Raw genomic sequence first — 17,109 nt, 5'->3', positions numbered from 1 at the left:
TTGAGTCACGGACCAGAAAAAAAATGACAATCCTAATTGTATCTTTGCAATTTTAGCAACCACCAATACTAACAGAAACTTTTGTCAGTGCACTAGTTATTTGTCACATTATTGGTTTGCCAGTCATAATAAACTTAGACATAGATTAAGCAATTGGCAGTTAATTTAAAAAACAGGGGAAGTTAGATAGTAAGAATAGGTCACTAAAATTTTGTTACCTATGGACACTTGAGATCAGATAGAAACATTCCAAAATTTAAGTTGGTACTTTCTTACGTACAATATTAGTACGTAGTTTATCAGCCTTCAATACTCAATAACCCCTAGACAAGGGTTACTTTGACTGGTGAAAATTACAACGTACACAAGTTTTACAACAAAAGGTATAGAAAAAGGACGGCTTTGCTATGTACACACAAAAAAAATCATCATTTAAAAATGAGATTCAACTAAGGTCAAGCACCACAAAGAAAGATAAAAAGATAAAACTGAAAGATTAAAACAGAAGAAACACTTGTCAAAAGATGAACACAACAAAAATAGAGTATCACACAGCTTCCTATTGAAGCAGATAGTCAAAATGAAAATATACTTCACAGCACTAGCAGTTTAGAAAAAGAATTGTAAGGGATTCAATCTTGGAACTGAACTGAGACAACCATATATTTCCAGATACAAACCACAATTTTTAAACAGTAGACTGTAGAGGGAAGGATAAGCAGCAGCTTCTACTTTATATTCATAAAGAGTTTTGATTTGGTCATGTTTCAATGATAAGTAAACAATAATGGTCCCAGACTTTTCTCATCTGTAACATCATGGCGATTGGGGACAGCTTCAATTGAGAGATGAACAGTAAATTACTTGGCTTTAAGTCAGTACTACACTCAAGAGATACACAATAATGTTTTAGATTTAAAAAATTAAATCAGTCACAACCATCAGATTACATAAAAGCAGCCTTATTCTAAAAGAAATCACAAACATCATGACTTTGGCTTCTCTTAAAAGAGTTATGTGATGTGTCAATGTTTACTACTTATTTGAAGATTTCCAAACATTTACTATCTTTTGAACAACAGAATGTAAATGCTTAGCAGTTGCTGTTACAGCTTCCCTATTTTCTATTGTGATATGAACAGGAGCACGCAAAGACAGACTGTACATTGTTTTATATACAGAACCACCACTCTCTTCCTTTTTAGAACATTGCGCATTTGATTTTGTAGCTGCAAGTAGATTTGACTGGAGACGCTGCTCAAAAAGATTTAAAAAACCTAATTCTCTTTTAACTTCTTCTTCTTCAGCTGCGGGCGTTTCTTCAAAGAACATTGGCATGTCTGAAATTTGAGAAAGAATTTAGTTGTCACATGAGCACTAGTGCAGGCACAAACTACTTTGAGCTCTCAAGTCAGTAAAATCTTACCCCCGCCTCCTTTACTTGCATCCATGCGTGATGCAAGAACATGCAACATAGGGGCAGCACTAAAAAGTAGCTCTAAAACTGCATTATATGCTCGGAGCCTGGCAGCAGGGGTGGTAGCATCTAAGACATAAATAAATTTATGAAAGTTGCAGTTTTTAAATTGTTCTTCTATTGCATTTAACTAATTTCAAAGGCTTACTTAGAGCAATGAATTCAGCTAGAGCAACCCTTTCCATTTGAGCATTGAGGTACTCTCCTGGACGCTCTAAGGAAGTATACATATCACAAGCTTTTTCATAGTGGAGTCGGCTGGACTGAAGTACAGCTCGTGCATGTCTTTCATCTTTATTCCATGTATTTCTGGATATAGAGAAATCAAATATTATTATAATGTTTATGAATATGAAGCAATAGAGATTGCTGTGGAGCAAAAATCACAAACCTGTATGATTTGTGATGTAGAGCTGCCAGTCTGTGATGAATTGATGCTGCTCGATACTGATAAATTGGTTGTCGTGTTCCTGGAGTTTCTGAGTCACAGTACTTCAAAGCACGAAAGAGGAGATCTACTGCCACTCTTTCAGCCTCATCAGCTGTCTGAGGAAAAGACAGACAAATCAGTTATAGTTTATTTTTAGAATTGGAAAACCCTGAGATATTTTCATAATGCATTTCCAGTACTTACTTTTATATGTGGAGCAGGAGACTCAACAGCAAGAACTGCCATGTTGTAGAGCGCAGTTGAAAGCTCCCACACAACAGCATCCCAAATATCCTCATGTCCCTTCCTCTGCCCTAAGTTATCAAGGGCACTTTGGTAACTCGAGAGTGACTGCATCAAATGAACAGAACATTTATTATCCAAATTCATAAGTCAGGCCCTCTCTTACTTTTTAGGGATTCTTACTCACCCTGTTATAAAATGAGCGTTCATGAAAGAAATGCTCTTTAGGGTCGGCACCAGCAGGAGCATAGAAGTGGGCACACAACCTAAGCAATCTTCCAATATTTGAGTAAAGCAGAGCCACATTTGCCTTGTCATCAACGGCCTCAAAAGATGACAATCCTTTTTCTAAATGTTCCAAGGATTGGTCAAACTTTGCCCTAAATGCTGACTTGACCAAGGGATCCATCCTTGCATAGCTCATTTGCATTTTTTTAACAGTGTCATCATATTTGGCTGAAAAGAAGCACAAAAAGAACATAGAGACAATAGAATTGCTAAGGCAACTGGGACCGTGGGAGTGGGGAAACTTACCCTGGGCTTGGCTCATGTACAGGCAACCTAGTTCATTATGTACATTCCCTATTCTTCGATTGAAGTTTACAAGCTCTGGGCTGAGTTCGAGGCCTCTCTTGTAGCAGGAAAGCCCAGTCTTCAGCATTTGCTCCATTGATTCAAGTTTTTCAGGCAAAAGACTCAATTCCACACTGTCCAGGTCCGGACAGTCCCGAAACATTTCATGTTCAATTTCAGCATCCACGCCAGTGTTAGACACCAGATCCCGTCGATGAGAATCAATCTTGGGCCAGTCCTGCACTAGCATGAAACAGCAGTCACCTGCTCTGCCCAGAAGGTAGCTTTCAAGCCCTCGACGCGGCCTCTTAGAGGGTCCCAGTAAACGATCCAGGACTTCTCGGCAGCGGAGAACTCGCCCCACCATTTGCACAGCCCGTCCGAACCTATACACAATTAAAACTGATATAAAAGGAGGAAACAACAAAAAGATTTCACCATGTAATCAAAACTTTACCTTTCGGATGCGTAGTCATGCTCAGCTAATGTGGCATATACAAGACAAGCTTTTTCATACAAGAGTGTCTTGAGATGTGTGTTCCATGAAGCATTGTCATTTGCGTCAGGAGTCTGCCAGGTAGGCATACAGCCAGCAGGCATTGGACACAACAGATTCTGAAATAATAGGAACTGAATCACGACAGTCTCAGTCTAAACCTCTACAAACAGGCGCCCAGCGCCCCTGCGACGCAGAGGGTAGGCCGTCCCGTCGAACAAGCGAGTGTTGCGGGACTGCCTGCCCACCAGGCGCCCAGAGCCCCTGCGACGCAGAGGGTAGGCCGTCCCGTCGAACAAGCGAGTGTTGCGGGACTGCCTGCCACAGGCGCCCAGAGCCCCTGCGACGCAGAGGGTAGGCCGTCCCGTCGAACAAGCGAGTGTGCGGGACTGCCTGCCCACCAGGCGCCCAGAGCCCCTGCGACGCAGAGGGTGGGCCCGTCCCGTCGAACAAGCGAGTGTTGCGGACTGCCTGCCCACCAGGCGCCCAGAGCCCCTGCGACGCAGAGGGTAGGCCGTCCCGTCGAACAAGCGAGTGTTGCGGGACTGCCTGCGCACCAGGCGCCCAGAGCCCCTGCGACGCAGAGGGTAGGCCGTCCCGTCGAACAAGCGAGTGTTGCGGGACTGCCTGCCCACCAGGCGCCCAGAGCCCCTGCGACGCAGAGGGTAGGCCGTCCAGTCGAACAAGCGAGTGTTGCGGGACTCAGAGGCTAAACAGGAACCAAACTATACTCTACCTTTATTCCATCAGGTTTATTCACATCATCATTAATGCTAGACCCCTTTGCATTTTTATTTTTATTCTTTTTGATCTTTGGTTGCTTTTCATGGTGTTTCTCCATATGTTTTTCTGCTGGTTTATCATTTTCCTCTTTTTGATCTGGTTTCTTAAGAGGGATGTATGGCATGGGAATAGGCTCAAATGGTTTAGCCATTTGAGGAGCATCCTCTTCTTCTGGCATCTGATGTTCACCATTTGAGTTTTTCTGTAAAGAAAATACAAGGATAGAAAGTAACAAAACAGCGCTCTGCTGAGTCAATGGAAAATAATGAAATTTCATAATGAAGACCTGCTCAGACTGTCCAAAATACTGAAGACATTGAAGACCAACAGCAACTTGTTTCAATGCCAACATACAGCGTTCTGGTACACTTGCAGCAAGAGGAGGGGGTTTAGAGAAAACTGGAACTTCCTCATCTAAAATTAAAATTATAATAAAAATGTAAAAATTTCAAGCAAATATAGAAAAACAAATTAAAGAAAGTTAGTATAAACACACCATCTGTTTCACTTTTAGATTGAGTGTCATTATTCAAGATATTCAATGCCATCACAGACGTAAGCGAATTTCTTGGATAATCTTTGAAGAGTTGCTTTCTCTCAGGTTCAATGAAATCTTCAGATTCTTCTGAGTCAGAGGATGGAATAAGAGAATTATAAGAGGATTTCTTGCGTGGGCTGAAATGAGCAATGTTATTAGTCATTTTGTCAGGAAAATAACAAAAAATGCAAATTTAACTGATAAGAACCTCTTTGAATCAGTTTGAGTCTTCTTTTTGTTAAAGAATGAGCCGGTAGTGGTACAATTTAAATTCTGATTTCCCTGTTCCCTTTCTTCATCATCCAATTCATCATCAAATATTGGTTTTGCTGGGTCTAAGGTAGCTGGTATAAATAAATCTGACAGCATATAGCGAGCTGATGTGACAATCTGAAATGTCATAAGAAATTGACAGTGAAAGTGCATTACAAAAGGCAAACAGCTCTAAAATCAATAAAAGCAAGATAGATTTTTTTTTTATTTCCCAGAATTGAATTTCATACCTGAGGATATTTTTGAGCATCCAGCAACCTTACACAGTTTTCTAAAAGAACTGCTATGGTGCTCCTCTTGTGTTGGCTTTCCATTGAGTGCTTCATGTTGCGAGCAACTCGATACAGCAGCATTGCCACAGGAACCGTAAATGGATTCTGCCCTTTGTCATCCACATTGTCACATAGTGATGTCAAGTCATACAACTTCACAACATCATCATCCTTCCCTGGAGAACATTTTTAAGGTGATAATGGTGACTTACAGAACACGAAATATGATTGTATTGTAACTATGGACATTTGATGACATTTTAATACCTTTAAACAACCAATAAGTGTGTCCTGCCTTGGCAGCATTAGTCTTGAGGAAAGACAAAATGTTTTGGGCCACATCTCTTATATGCTTTGCTGAAAACTTTGAGTCACTCAAATATGGCAAATCTTCAGTTTTTACCAATTCATACCGCTTAACAATCCCATCGAGGTGGAAGCACATAACTACCTCAGGCACATTACTCATTAAATTGTCTAACCAATAATCAATCCCAGTAAGAACACTGATAGGTTTTGCCACATCACTGAAATCAAACAGAAACTGCTATGAGAAATGATCATGTAAACACAGCCTTCATAATAAAAAAAACCTAAAAGAATCTTATGTATCTACCATAGTCGCAGACTAATACATGGATGAGTTGAACCACCAAAAATAGGCATATCAGTCCCCAACAGCATTTGCAAATCCTCAAAATTCCATACAACATTTCTTAAAAATCTATGATTTGAGCCAGAGTCGGGAAGTTCTTCTGTGACTTGTGGTTCAGGCAGTGGTGGCTCTTTTGTCTGCAATAATAAAATAACAACATTCAACCTCACATGTGTTAAGAAACTGCTCCGCACTGTGTTATCAAAGAAAATCCACTTACAGATAAGGGGAGTCTGGAGGCTGGTTCAAGAAGTGGTGGAGGAGGAGGAGGTGGATCTGTAGCAGCAAGACTGTGATGTAAAAACTTGCTGACAAGTTGCCTATTCTGAAGAGCAGATCTTCTATGATTTGGTACCAGGCCTTTATCCTATTTTTAAACAATACACAAGTTACCAAAAGAAAAAGAACAAAGGGCAAACAAACCATAAGAACTGACAGGACCCCCAACATCAGCTCTTACCTTAATACTCATACTTTGAAGAACATTGCTGAGTAGAAACTCACGTAGCCATTCCCAGTCTGATTTAGATTGTTGTAATAATAGTTTATGAACATCAAAGTCATCTATCAGAAGCGTATTCTCCACTCTATGAACCATCATACTCACCTGAAATTAAAGGCAGACAGACTGTAAATACACACAAACACTCCAAAAAGATAAATGACTACACTATTTGGCTACACACAACATAAGACAATCCAAACCATCCATTTCTCAGCTAGAAAAAGGAAAAATGCTTACTACGCCTCTGCTGTAAGGAATCTTCAGTAGCTTCTTAATATTTTCCGCATCTGATACAACATCTACTTGACCGACACAGTCTGGGAACATGTGAGCCAAACGAAAGCTAGAAATTTTGTCAATAAATGCAATTAGAATAGGGTAATCATAAAGTTGTGCAACAAATCAATAGTATCCGACTAGAAATACCTTGAAAAACCTGTCGAGTGTGCTGGCACATGCTGAAGTCCATACGATTCAGCTGAACTTGTTAACCAATTAGATGGTGGCAAATTCAAATCGGTATTACATTGTAACTGTGCAAAAGAAGCAGCTTGTGGCACAGCTGAGTACTTTACTACAGCTGTAGATTTAACTGGAGATTCATTCGCTGCTGGCATGAGCTGCCAATTCCTCATGTCTTTCAAGGGAAGCTGTAATAGAATGGGAGAGAAATTATGCAATGTAAAGCGGAAAAAGAAAAGAAAAAAATAATATGAACATTTTGAAAAAAAAAATTATAATTTCGTTAATATTAGTCGGAAAGGGGCAATCAAAACAAATCACAAATGACAAGCATAACCAACAAATGTTAACAGCCGTTACCTCTGCATCTCGTGGTTTTTGGTTGTCATCCGTGCCATTCGAATCCTCCATTGTTTTCAGAGACAAATGAACCGATCCTTGGTCGGTTTCTACTTGGAATTCAATAAATATACGTTCAACCACAAAAAAAATCTACAAATGTAACCTACAACAGCGAGAGAAAAATAAGGATCAAGTTACACAAACATTCGGATAAGAGAGGGCGGTGAAGCAAGTAGTGTCAACAACTTGACAATCCTAAAAGACGGTACCGACACATGTACATTAGAAATTCATTTTAGGAAGCTAAGGAGCCTAATATTCCAATGCCAATGTCACGTTTTTTATTTCAAGCGAGAAGAATAGCTGGTACTGCTCAGGGTTCGAAATGTGGGAAAGAGGCAGAAGGCGTTCAGCTTTGTTGGGTTGTCATCCAAGGGTGAAGGACCTGCATTTTAGCAGACGAAAAGCAGACGAAAAACAACAAGAGTGGTGTAGTAGCGAAAATTTCTGCTTGTTTATCTGTACTTGACGTCCTTCGGAAGAAAAGGGGCATGTCTGAGAATCTCTCTGAACAAAGCACGTTATCTTTGAGAAACAAAGCTCTTCTGAAACGAAGCATGAACCGCAACCACAGTAATAACATGAGGTATGCAGGAAGTCCCATTTTTGCCTAAGGTGTTTACAGGCAAAGTAGTTTTGTAACTCCTTTTTTTTTTCCAAAACAAAATGAAAATGGCCGAATTTTTACTATTCTTACTATCATAAAGTGACATTGAATTGTGGTATCTTTGTTACACAGGGCAGGATATGTGGCAGTGAATGAGCAGTACCTACACAAGACAGGTCTTCGTGGAAGAAAGACATATGCCTTTTGGACTCTTATTATGTTGCTTTTCTTCATGGCAGTTGGAAACCTTATGTTGACTTTCATTATCCTTGGTGTTCTCCGTCTGGGTCAAGGTAAAGATATACTGGTTTCCGACATTTCTATACAAATTTTCTAATGTATTTCGAAGCTCTGCATTTATTCTGGATGATTTTTTCTTCGCAGGCATGGAGAGCCTGGAACTAGTTCCCGAGGCTTCCCTTATTAAGTTTTTTGGAAACACTGACTTAGATCGAATTTTCAAACGAGATGGCAAATTAGAAAGTTTTAATGATGCACCACTAAAGCTTACTGGAAACAATGGCTCCGTCGTAGTCAAACTGGTGAACACTGGGGATGCCAACCAACCCAGAATAGTTAGTAATCAGGACGAGACATCTGTCATAGGAGTAAAATCTTTTGATATTCAAGACCCTAGTACAGGTCAAACTGTTTTTTCCACTGACTTTCCCAATTTTGGGCTACCTCAAGGAGTGGAGAAATTGGACATAAAACTAGCCCGCACCCATCGTATTGCAAGTCCAATTGATAAAGGTTTGATATTGAGTGCTGATTCTTATGTGCGAATGAAAGGAACTGAAGGCACTCACATGGATGGACAAGAAATCTTGTGGAAAGCAGATCAGGATATATTCTTGAAAAGTGTGAATGGTTCTGTGATTTTAGATGCACCAAAAGGAATATTTTTAGATGTTAAGAATATGCCAATAGCAACTTCAGAAAGTAACAAGCCAGGGAAACCCATCACACTTCAATACAAGATTTGTGTTTGCATTCCCACTGGAAAAGTATTTCGGGTACCTGTTGTGCAAGGACTTTCACATAAAAATAGTGGGTGCAATTATTATTCAGCAGCAATTGATCCATGCATATGAAGAATTTTTGAAAGCCGGCAGCAAGATGATAAACCCCAACAATAAAACCAATGATTAACGAATGTCATACAATGTATCATAAATTTAGATTGACTGTGTAGCCCTTTAGAAAGTTAAAAGCTTTACTATGATTTTCCCAGGTCCTGTGCAAAGCTCACGAGAATGCCCAGGCATTAACGGTGTTAGCAAAGCAAGACATAATTCTTAGCCAAAATGTCCAAAATCTTGATATTTGTAGGTGAGATTCATTGCTACTTGTGAGAGCTATGCTACTGCTATGCAGACTACTATCAATTACCTTAATATTTATATTTTAGGAAAGTATATACCGTATCTAGTCAGCTCTTTTCTAGTCTACAATATTTTCACTGTCCACCTTACTACTCTCTGTATTAGGATGCTATTATTAAAGGTGATTTTCTGATGCATAACTACATAAGAAGTCTAGTCTTGTTTTTGATAGGTTACCTTTCATTATAATTTCTAATTATTAATAATATTAATTAGGTATTAGTTTGAATGTTGCCAAAGATGTGCAGAATGTTACTTGATGTTGAGTTTGTTATTACAATAAATGTTTTTTTTACAATCAAACAACCTTTTACTGCAGACATTCTCCAAACATTGCTATAACAAACAGATATGTATGATAGAATGGCAGAAACATGCACACAAACAAGTAAAGAAATGATTATCTCATCTAAACAACAAATGAATACAGAATGTTTCTAAACCTATGTTCATAGACCACTAAAATATGTTAAGAAGTACAGAAGTAAAAAATAAAATGGAAGGTTTTTCCCCTCACTTATAATATGACTTAGTAAAAATAACTGTACAATGAATATATTAAAACAATGAATTTCGATCCATAACATATGAAACAAAGATGCAGCTACCCATCTGAAGGTTTTTATGATTTACCAGAGAAAGTAAAAGCTTTTAATTTACTAATACCACTTTCACTTTTTTCTTTTCTGGGAGGAGATGGCTCACTTGGCTTGCTTGCAACATCTTCCGAGGACTCCATTTCTTCAACAGCAGCTGCCAATAGAGCGGCACTTTCCTCATCTTCAATCTCCATTGATTCTGTTTCACTAGAGGGAATGGAAGTGGCATTTTCTATCTTCTTCTTCTTGGAAAGTGGTGCTTCAGCAGTTTCGTCCTCTTGAGATTCCTCTTCCTTCAGGTTCTGAAAGAAAAGAGAAAACAAGAGCAGATAATTTATAATCCTTCAGACCAACATACTGCACAAAATAAATAAAACCAACATACCTCCTTGTATTCTTTGTAACGTTTCATGCCAATTTTTGTGAGCTCTGAAGAATCAATATCAGGAAATTCTTCCTGCAATTCTGACTTAACTTTAGAGAACCATGCCACAAATGGAACAGGCTTTTTCTTTGAATCACTTTTATCTTTTTTGCCACTGTTCTGATTTGAGCTAAGTGTTGTACCAAATAATGTCATTTGCTTTGATTGAGGCTGTAGATTTCAAAATTCAGCATTCAGCACAAGACAATAAATGAGAGGAGTACCACCACACAACAACTGTAAGTAGATTTACCTTTGAAACTTTTGGCACAGCACTTAAACCTTTGCTGCTGGAAACAGCATCTTTCTTTTTCAGATCTTGTGGACTACTGTAAGGAGAACTAAAACGGTCCAGTCCTTTTGCTTCATTAGACTGAATAGTTGTCTTTTTAAATGGATTTAGGCGTTTTTGGGACTGAAGCAATACAGCTGGTTTGATTTCAACAGCTTCAGCATCTAAAGCAGCCCTCTTTCGTTTTGCAGCCAACAGAAGATTTTCCCTTTCAGTATCATTTTCTTTATCTAGAAAAATTTAAGGTACATATGAAATAAAGTGACATTTTATATTCAAATGCTGTCTATTTGACATAGTAGAACTTAAAAAAAAAAACACAAACCTGCTTCAAATCCATCCATGTGGTGGTCATCATAATGTCCATTAACTTCATCAGCAGGTGTCCTACAAAATTCAAAGAATCCATGAAAAGTGAGATCACGAATAATCAACGAGGAGTTCCATTTTTAAGTCTGCTCAGGGCACTTTAAAGTAAAACTTACATTCTTCCCTGCGATTGAGAAGCAAATAAATCAGGTGATCGCGATCGGGATGAAAATAGCTTAGATTCTTCTCGATCTCGCTTAGTAGAAATTATATCAGAGACTCTGTCAGCAAGGAGTGAACGCCCGATTTTCAAAGCATATTTAGCTGCCAGTTCAGCCACTTGAGCAGAAGGCATGAGATGGCAAAGCTCAATAGCACGCATTTCCAATCCTCCTCTAGATGACAACTAGAAAAAGAAGAAAAATTTAATATGTGACTACCAGATATTAACAAGAGGTGATATTATTGCTTTCCAGACACTTACAGCAAATAATTTGATCAGAGATTCTTTTATAGTTTTGTCAGCTTCATTTTTGCATTTTTCAGCTAATAATAGATCCTCATCATCTTTCGAGGTATCAATGATTGCTTTCATGGTGGTTAACACAAGTTGTGATCGCCACAGAGCCTCTTCTATTTGGCTCTTTTCAGTTTCCATTTCACAGAATGGAAGCTAGACAGGAAAGAAAAACACACACATGACATACATTTACTCAAAAGAAACAAAACCATTCGAGTTTTCTTCTGACAAATGACAACTTACTTTAAAGGGCAACTCCGAAACAATTGGCAGAGGTGTTGTGGGAGGGTAATAAGCACCTCTGCAGAGAACTGCACGGATGTTTTGATACTGTTCACTAATACCCACAACAAAAAAGTGATCAGATTGTCCTTTAGCCTGAAATGTAAAGCCATTAATAAACCATAAAAACAGTATTAGACCTATCAAGGCAAGCCGCTGGAAGTCTATTTAATTCATAGAGCTCACATGATCCTTTGTATTGCAGATGGGCATCCAACAGTGAGAACGAGCTGGTAGCATGCGAAGCATATCATCAGAATCCATGGTACAAGGAGAGCACTCATCTGTGAAGCCACTCCATTTCACTGTAGCCCCCGGTGACAGGGGAAGTGGTTGCGTAGGACCACAAGATAAAACACCTTCAGGAGTAATTGTCATGAGCTGGTACCAAAGGTTTTGTTCTTCTGGAAGGCCTTTGCAAAAAAACAAACAACATTTGAGTCAAGGAAACAACTTTAAACTTTTATATAGCTATGAAAATAGGAAACTTACCAATTCCCCTATGGAAAATGGAAAGAAGTTTGTCCTTGTAGCCTGTTAGACAGACGAGTGACCCTGGAATGGCCAGAACTTGACGCTGAGTGCCAGCAAGGCAAAATATGCGTAAGTTGTTGGAATCTGTTGCCACAGCTAGCCAGCTGTGACCAACTGCAACAGCCACTGCAGACTCTTCAGATGGTAAGGAAGTAACCCACTCTTGAGTTCCATCCCATGCATTCAGCACTACACAAACTACTTTGCTAAAATAAGATAAAAAGATTATTGATAGAAGATGGGATAAAGTTTACATGGCATGAGTCCATTCATATCAGACACATACCTAGGAGTATCATCTGATGCAGGGCAAGCTAGAACAACAGCCTTAGAACTCAAAGAGGCCACTGTATGACCCATTATGTTATTCATGTGAATAGAATGATGGACAGCAGTATCATGAAACCTAATATCGATCGAGTTTTCTTCATGATTATTTATACAACGAATGATACCGACACTATTCCACACCTGTGAAAATAAGGGAAACAGAGAGACATAAATAAATTTTAGCATCATTACAAAATATCACACAAATTCAAATTCATTCTTAGTAAAGCATACCATAAATCGATGCTGTAAGGTATCAGGAGTTGATGATGGTTGAAATACAGACTGGGCATTGACTTTCATTCCAAGACGAGTGCTCCTCCCACTAACAATACTGTGAGAGTCATCATCAGGACCTGATGGTAGAAAATGGTTTGCTTAACTGACTAAACAGCTAAAGAACAAATCAAAGGAGAAGTTTCTTCAAAAAGTAACTTGCCTTTACTGGATTTATCATTATCATCGAAATTCATTGACAGCTCATTTTTAATCTTGTCCAAAGATACAGCATTCTCATTATCGTCGTCATCATCATCAAATCCAAGACCATCCAAATCTTTCAATGCATTTAAGTCATTGAAATCACTTGCCTAAAATAATATTGCAAATTATTTGGAAGTCAAAAATTGAATCACATGCATTAAGAATATACATTTAACTTACTGTTAGACCCCCAAGGTCAGGCTCTGCTTGAGCAGGTTTAGCACTGGTGCTCCCAGCTTTCCGCAACAAACTTTCAATTGTTCCCAGTTGACCCAAAATGTCACAGTAAGCTACTTCATCAGTCCCAGAAGGGTTCCACTGTAGGCCACAAATTTTATGACCTCTTTCATGGGTAAAATTAGTTAATTCCACAAAGTTATTCATATCCCATATGCATATGACACTAAGGGCTACAGCAGCCAAATAGTTCCCACAAGGAGAAAAGGCTGTTAGAGAAAAGGGCTAAAAAAAACAGAAACACAATTTCTTTTAAAAGAAACCGGGCAATTTCTTACACTATTTGGCCAGATGATACAAAGTAGATGGATTACCTCAGTGCAACTACTGGATGTGAGACTAGTTATGTGAGACCAAGTTGATCTTTCATAAATTTCAATATTCTTATCATTGGGAACAGCAAGATAATGCTTTCCAGATGGCTGCCAAGCAGCCCTTGCAAGTACAGGGGTGGTGAAAAAATTGTTCCCTTTTGGAACACAATCCCACGTTTTCACACATTCCTTGCGTTCAATATCCCACACCTTAACAGTTCCATCACATGATGATGACACCTGAAATGGTTACACTGAAGGTTAAAATAAAGTTCTTCTAAAGAGATTCAATTGTCGACATCAATTCTTACCAAATATTCATCCTTGGGGTCAATAGCAACACCTATCAAAGGAGCAGTATGTCCAGAAAATATAACATCTTGTCCACTGTCTTTCAAATTGGATAGATGAATTTCCATATCACTAGAAAGAACACCCAGACTCAGTAAAATTGCTTTGTAGGATAAAAAGTGGACAAATCAACAAGAAAGAATCGTACCAAGATCCAGACACCAGATATTTCCCACTTAAACTGACAGCAATATCTGTGACTGGTGCTGTAAAGCGGGTAATGACTCCATCCCGTTTGTACTCAGGGAACGTATAAGCTTGGACTAAGTTATCATCAGTGCTAACAAACATTCTGCTACCCTGGAAAATGAAAGAAGAAGACATACTTTGAGAAATGCTACATAAATTAAATAATGTTAAACGGACATTATAAGGTAGAAAAAGAACCTGTTGAGCAACAGCATTAGCTTTCTCCTCAGCCACACAAAGGGTATGATTGTCATCGTCTTCGATACCAGCCCACACTCGAACCTCTCCATCATGCCCACATGTGATGATGTACCTGAAACAGGAAAAATATGCAGGATTCCGTGGGGACACGTAGATGACATTACAAGAAAGATACCAAGCTTACAGTTAAAATGATACAAAACCCCTTGACTTACTTGCCATTGTCAGAGTATGCAACATCTGTATGCCCCTCTGAATGAGCAAAGCGAATGGGTCTCTGGATAGGGGCCATTTCTGGTGAAACACGTTACAGTTTCAGACTTGCCCTGAACTCCCAACCAAGGAATTCAACTAAATGTCGGAGTTTTCGAGAAGAAAATAGACTTCCAAGTGGTTTCACCAGCAGACCGGTTATCGCACCACAAAGCCGCCAAAAAGAAACAGTCTAGGCAAGCACCGAAGAAATCATGTTACCAGATAACTTGACAAATGGACAATACTATTGAATATTTTGTATTCCAATAAGTATCATTAAATTAAAATAGCTAATAGAAATACACGAAGATAAATTGAAACTCCCATATTCTGGCATGTTCATCCTTTTTAAAAATTTATGTTGTCGCTTTTTTAACTTTATTTCTCATAGGGAAAGCAGCATTAACTTTCTCATAGCTGTTTTGTAATAATATAACCTCAAACTTGTCGGTGTCCTGAGGAGTAAACAGAGGACAGTATTCATTTTTTTTGTAGGGGAAGAAAAACATCTTGTTCGATGGCTTCAGCGTCGTTAGAAGATAAAAATATATGGGACGACGGGGAAGTGCGTATACCAATCTTCACTCTTTAAATTTTTAGAAATCCTTGTGTTATTCCAGGGCAATGACTAGACAGATTGGGTAGCCCGGGTTGTGCTTTATTGTACTTCCCTGGGTATCTCTAGTGTCTATGTGCAAATGGATCGTCAAATTATCTCACTTATCTACACTGTCCACTATCATTGAATAGCCGATTAACTCCTTTTGTTGTTGTTGTAGATAGGTTATGGCTTTACTCTGTACTGTTATTGTTTTTACAATCCCTGTTTCAACATTGCATGTTTTCAGTTTTGCTTTCTTGACTTTAGGATGCTCTCGCTGAAGAAGTTCTGCGAATGTCTACTGATGAAATAGTATCCAGAACCCGGCTGCTGGATACAGAGGTGAAGATTATGAAAAGTGAAGTCATGCGCATCTCCCATGAGCTCCAATCACAGACTGACAAAATCAAAGAGAATACAGAGAAAATAAAAGTCAACAAAACTCTGCCATACCTTGTATCTAATGTTATTGAAGTAAGTTTTTTTTACCTGCAACCTCATGTTTTATTTTTGGATAAGGTAGAAGAGACTTGTCTTCTTTTACTTACTTTTTCCTTTTAGTTGCTTGATGTTGATCCTGAAGAGGGTGAGGAGGAAGGGGCAGTTGTCGATCTTGATGCTCAGAGGAAAGGAAAATGTGCAGTTATCAAAACATCAACCAGACAGGTATGCCTGATGTTTGTTCTCCTGTAACACCTCCTATACATCCGCTGAGCAAGATAAGTATTCACTTGTAATTTTCAATTTCCAGACTTATTTTTTGCCAGTCATTGGTCTGGTTGATGCTGAGAAACTAAAACCTGGTGACCTAGTGGGAGTTAACAAGGACTCATATTTAATTCTTGAAACACTGCCTGCTGAATATGATGCCCGTGTGAAGGCTATGGAAGTTGATGAAAGACCAACTGAACAGTATTCTGATATCGGAGGGTTAGATAAACAAATTCAAGAGGTATAATTCTCTTGACTGTTTGTAGTTTCTTCTGTGAACTTCCAGCATTTATAATATGATGTCTGTTGCAGCTTATTGAAGCAGTAGTCCTGCCCATGACACACAAGGAGAAGTTTGTGAACCTTGGTATTCATCCTCCAAAAGGTGTCCTCCTTTACGGCCCACCAGGAACAGGTGACCATTAATTTCTGTTTCAACCTTCTTGTTAATGTAGGAAAAATACTCTAAGCCTTTAAAAATATTTTCTCATAGGTAAAACCCTTCTTGCCCGAGCATGTGCTGCCCAGACAAAGTCAACATTTTTGAAGTTAGCTGGCCCACAGTTAGTGCAGATGTTCATTGGTGATGGAGCCAAGCTTGTTAGGGATGCTTTTGCACTGGCCAAAGAAAAGTCTCCAGCAATTGTTTTCATTGATGAGCTTGATGCCATTGGAACCAAGCGATTTGACTCAGAGAAAGCAGGAGACCGTGAAGTGCAGCGAACAATGTTGGAACTTCTTAACCAACTAGACGGCTTCAGCTCAACTGCTGACATTAAGGCAAGTACCTTAATTTTTGCTATGTTACTTTTAAAAATATTTTTTTGGCCATACTCTCCTTGGTGCTTAAAGGTAATTAATGTTTATTTCAGGTGATAGCCGCTACTAATCGAGTTGATATCTTGGATCCCGCATTACTAAGATCTGGTCGTTTGGACCGTAAGATAGAATTCCCTCATCCTAATGAGGAAGCTCGGGCGCGCATTATGCAAATTCATTCAAGGAAGATGAATGTATCTCCTGATGTCAACTTTGAGGAACTTTCAAGAACCACTGATGACTTCAATGGTGCCCAATGCAAAGCTGTGTGTGTAGAAGCTGTAAGTTTTCCTTTAAAATGAATTCCATTTCGATTTGGTCCCTTCTGAAGCTTACTAATGTGACATGTTTTACAGGGTATGATTGCTCTACGCCGCAGTGCCAACACTGTCACTCATGAAGACTTTATGGATGCTATCATGGAAGTCCAAGCCAAGAAGAAGGCCAATCTTAATTACTATGCTTAGTTTTCCCTGTAAATACCTAACTGTTATCATTACATCATAGAAATTTTAGTAAATAAAATAATTAAAATGAAAAAAAAAAAGGTTTTGACG

General features: G+C 38.9%; 4 protein-coding genes across 5 annotated transcripts; 2 read left to right on the top strand and 2 right to left on the bottom strand.

Annotated features, from left to right (window-relative positions):
• Positions 1 to 254: 254 nt before the first annotated feature.
• LOC117641302 (erythroid differentiation-related factor 1) lies at positions 255 to 7,264 on the bottom strand. The gene is made up of 20 exons (XM_034378503.1): positions 7,068 to 7,264; positions 6,672 to 6,895; positions 6,483 to 6,588; positions 6,201 to 6,347; positions 5,961 to 6,107; positions 5,702 to 5,877; positions 5,353 to 5,612; positions 5,044 to 5,261; positions 4,749 to 4,930; positions 4,499 to 4,677; positions 4,289 to 4,416; positions 3,956 to 4,204; positions 3,181 to 3,338; positions 2,685 to 3,109; positions 2,338 to 2,606; positions 2,112 to 2,258; positions 1,869 to 2,023; positions 1,626 to 1,786; positions 1,427 to 1,546; positions 255 to 1,340 (listed from the first exon to the last, which is right to left on the bottom strand). The coding sequence occupies exons 1-20, from the start codon at positions 7,116 to 7,118 to the stop codon at positions 1,036 to 1,038; spliced, it is 3,807 nt and encodes a 1,268-aa protein (XP_034234394.1). The 5' UTR covers positions 7,119 to 7,264; the 3' UTR covers positions 255 to 1,035.
• Positions 7,265 to 7,366: 102 nt separating this feature from the next.
• LOC117641307 (beta-sarcoglycan) lies at positions 7,367 to 9,123 on the top strand. The gene is made up of 3 exons (XM_034378510.1): positions 7,367 to 7,695; positions 7,849 to 8,009; positions 8,101 to 9,123. Exons 1-3 carry the CDS (start codon positions 7,601 to 7,603, stop codon positions 8,808 to 8,810), a joined length of 966 nt encoding a protein of 321 aa, XP_034234401.1. The 5' UTR covers positions 7,367 to 7,600; the 3' UTR covers positions 8,811 to 9,123.
• A 140-nt stretch (positions 9,124 to 9,263) lies between these two features.
• LOC117641303 (WD repeat and HMG-box DNA-binding protein 1) lies at positions 9,264 to 14,748 on the bottom strand. Its single transcript, XM_034378504.1, has 18 exons — positions 14,382 to 14,748; positions 14,164 to 14,278; positions 13,925 to 14,076; positions 13,737 to 13,848; positions 13,426 to 13,665; positions 13,055 to 13,336; positions 12,831 to 12,981; positions 12,626 to 12,747; positions 12,348 to 12,532; positions 12,020 to 12,267; positions 11,714 to 11,940; positions 11,489 to 11,623; positions 11,210 to 11,398; positions 10,902 to 11,131; positions 10,742 to 10,803; positions 10,378 to 10,646; positions 10,086 to 10,295; positions 9,264 to 10,002 (listed from the first exon to the last, which is right to left on the bottom strand). The coding sequence occupies exons 1-18, from the start codon at positions 14,456 to 14,458 to the stop codon at positions 9,724 to 9,726; spliced, it is 3,285 nt and encodes a 1,094-aa protein (XP_034234395.1). The 5' UTR covers positions 14,459 to 14,748; the 3' UTR covers positions 9,264 to 9,723.
• An 80-nt stretch (positions 14,749 to 14,828) lies between these two features.
• LOC117641305 (26S proteasome regulatory subunit 6A-A) lies at positions 14,829 to 17,077 on the top strand. Of its 2 annotated transcripts, none has more exons than XM_034378507.1 (8): positions 14,829 to 14,986; positions 15,290 to 15,496; positions 15,584 to 15,688; positions 15,774 to 15,974; positions 16,046 to 16,148; positions 16,227 to 16,513; positions 16,606 to 16,833; positions 16,909 to 17,077. In XM_034378507.1, the coding sequence occupies exons 1-8, from the start codon at positions 14,939 to 14,941 to the stop codon at positions 17,017 to 17,019; spliced, it is 1,290 nt and encodes a 429-aa protein (XP_034234398.1). In that variant the 5' UTR covers positions 14,829 to 14,938; the 3' UTR covers positions 17,020 to 17,077. The 2 variants fall into 2 exon arrangements, with proteins under 2 accessions (XP_034234398.1, XP_034234399.1); XM_034378508.1 differs by lacking the exon at positions 14,829 to 14,986 and adding an exon at positions 15,060 to 15,204 and having other exon boundaries at positions 16,909 to 17,050.
• Positions 17,078 to 17,109: the final 32 nt, after the last annotated feature.

This window comes from Thrips palmi, unplaced genomic scaffold, assembly GCF_012932325.1.
Source record: "Thrips palmi isolate BJ-2018 unplaced genomic scaffold, TpBJ-2018v1 HiC_scaffold_15, whole genome shotgun sequence".
In the NCBI taxonomy this organism is placed as follows: Eukaryota; Metazoa; Arthropoda; class Insecta; order Thysanoptera; family Thripidae; genus Thrips; species Thrips palmi.
Note: the sequence above shows the minus strand (reverse complement) of the source record. Positions and strands in the feature narration are given on the sequence as shown.